A 2,190-nucleotide genomic window follows, 5' to 3' on the forward strand; every position below is an offset into this window, starting at 1 on the left:
CTTGAGCCAGACCACAGCAGCCTGAGAAGTCAAAACCCGATAAGGCCGAATTGCAGGCAGGCTCTTAGACAGGTCTGGTGGCTCAATCAGTGATTTGAGGGTGTGAATTCTGGCATGCAAATACAGTTTTAAGGCCTTTATCTCCAGCCATGTGCTCTTTGCCCCGTGCAGCGGCGGGGCTGGGGCGAGGAAGCACCTCCACATGTGCCTGCGGTTTTGCAGAAACACAACCTTCCTTCCTAAAGCTGAGAGCCAAGCTGAGGGAATCCCCGCAGCATGCACTGCCGTGCCACCCATGTGGGCTGCCGCAGCTGAGCCGTTAATGCTTCCCCAGAGCCTGGGAAGGGTGCGGAGGGCAGCACTGGCGAGCTGCCTGGGCCACAATACAGCACATGGCTGCGCTGTTTAAAGTTGGTTCCTGAAGCAAGTTTGCATCAGGAGAAGGAAGGTCAGATATGCTGTAACTGTTTGTTCTCTTACCGCAGTACATAGCTGTGCACATCATACCTGATCAGATGATGTCTTTCGGGGGCTCCACTGATCCCTGCGCACTCTGCAGCCTTTACAGCATCGGCAAAATAGGAGGGCAGCAGAACAAGACTTACACCAAGCTCCTGTGTGATCTGATCTCTAAGCACTTGCATGTATCTGCAGACAGGTAAGGCTGGGACATGATTTTAAACTTGTTTATCTGGCTTTCTGAAACCGCTTTGAAAAATTTATTTAAAAATACAAAAAGCCAGGAATAAGTCCATGTGTTTGAGAAAATACCAACTGATCATTTGCAGTGTTTTCACGTCCAGTTAAGAGTTTGATGCCTACATCTTTCCCTTGAGAGTCCTCTGTTAAATGGCTTCCTGTTCTCAGACTAGGGAAAGTACCGGAGGGCTGACAAGTTGTAGAGCATGTCTTTTGCTTCTGAGGTGTGATGTCTTGTCCTCTGCTGATGCGAGGCTGAAAGCACAAGGGAGAAGCAGTAGCAGGCTGGAGCTGAATGGCAGAGTAGAAACCAGCCGGCTGTGAACAGCTCGCTTGCAGGCTGCAGAGCCTTGGGAGAGTGTCTACGTGCAGGATGGGAAGAACCTGCTGCCACTGATATGCCAGGGTTGGAAAGGAGCAGTGCAGAGCCAGCCCTGAGGGCCTGCTTGGCTTTCGTAAGGCTGCCTGTTTGACATGTGTGAAGGTCTGCAGCGCTGGAAACAAAAGGTTTTGATCTCCGGAAATTCTTGGCAGGCTGCTAACCGAAAGCTGTCTGATGTCTGGACAGTCCCTGACTGAAGAAGAGTTTGTATTTTTAAAAAGAGAAAAAAGTACAATTCCAGGAACTCTGAGGAATATTGACTATTTGGAGACTCTATCGAGAAGTCCGCTAGATTTTGGTAAAAATGGAGCTTGAAATTTCTTCTGAGGAATAGGAAGCACTGTCCCCTGTCCTGTTGGTCTGTCTCACTCGTTACTTACATAAATGAGTTAATAAGGTCATTGTTTGTCTTCCTGTGCCTCTTCTGCAGGGTGTACATCAACTACTTTGACATGAACGCTGCCAATGTGGGCTGGAATGGCTCCACCTTTGCGTAGAGGTTTCCCATCTGAAGAGGCTGCTCCTGGACCTACCTTCATCCTGCCCCTTAGCAGAGACCGCCGCACAAATGGCCCCGTGTTGCACTTTGTGCACTCTCACATTGATGGCTACTTGCTAGTGTGTTTAAATATTGCTGCTTCAACATTCCTCTGTTTTCTCTGTGTAGAAAACAAATAAAGATTTAGAAGTAAGCTGTCTGGTGTTGGCTTTGGCAGGTTGGGGATGGAGTTGGGCAATCGGCAATGTATCTGTTTCACTTCGCTAGAGCAAACAAAAGGAACACCATGAGTTGCTTCTATTTCTCAGACATGGTATTTTTCCAGTACTGAGTGGCAGGTGCCTGACAGCGCTCCAGGGTGATTTTTACCTTACTCCAGAGGCTGTAGGTGCCTTCAGGGCTTCTTGTTCCTCTGAGTTTATTCTTTGGGGAGGTTTTTTTTTGGCTGTGTTGTCTACTGCTGCAGCAGTCCTTGGGCCAGCCCCGTGCCTGCTGCTTCAGGGAGGCTTTCCTCTAACAACGTGGCAGCTCTGTGGGGCCGTGCAAGCAAGGAAGGAGTGCTCTTTGTTCACCGAGTCAAAATGCTGCTATCCACATTGCTTATGCTGGC

The 2,190-nt window shown here is 49.2% G+C and overlaps 1 protein-coding gene across 1 annotated transcript; it reads left to right on the forward strand.

Annotated features, from left to right (window-relative positions):
- Positions 1-485: 485 nt before the first annotated feature.
- On the forward strand, positions 486-1,773 carry LOC104156880 (macrophage migration inhibitory factor; the record flags this gene model as incomplete). The annotated part of the gene is made up of 2 exons (XM_009709360.1): positions 486-658; positions 1,512-1,773. Coding segments are annotated over 2 exons (240 nt in total), but the record flags the coding sequence as incomplete, so codon positions are not given.
- Between the last annotated feature and the right edge of the window lie 417 nt (positions 1,774-2,190).

This window comes from Cariama cristata, unplaced genomic scaffold, assembly GCF_000690535.1.
Source record: "Cariama cristata isolate BGI_N322 unplaced genomic scaffold, ASM69053v1 scaffold8361, whole genome shotgun sequence".
NCBI classification, from domain to species: Eukaryota; Metazoa; Chordata; class Aves; order Cariamiformes; family Cariamidae; genus Cariama; species Cariama cristata.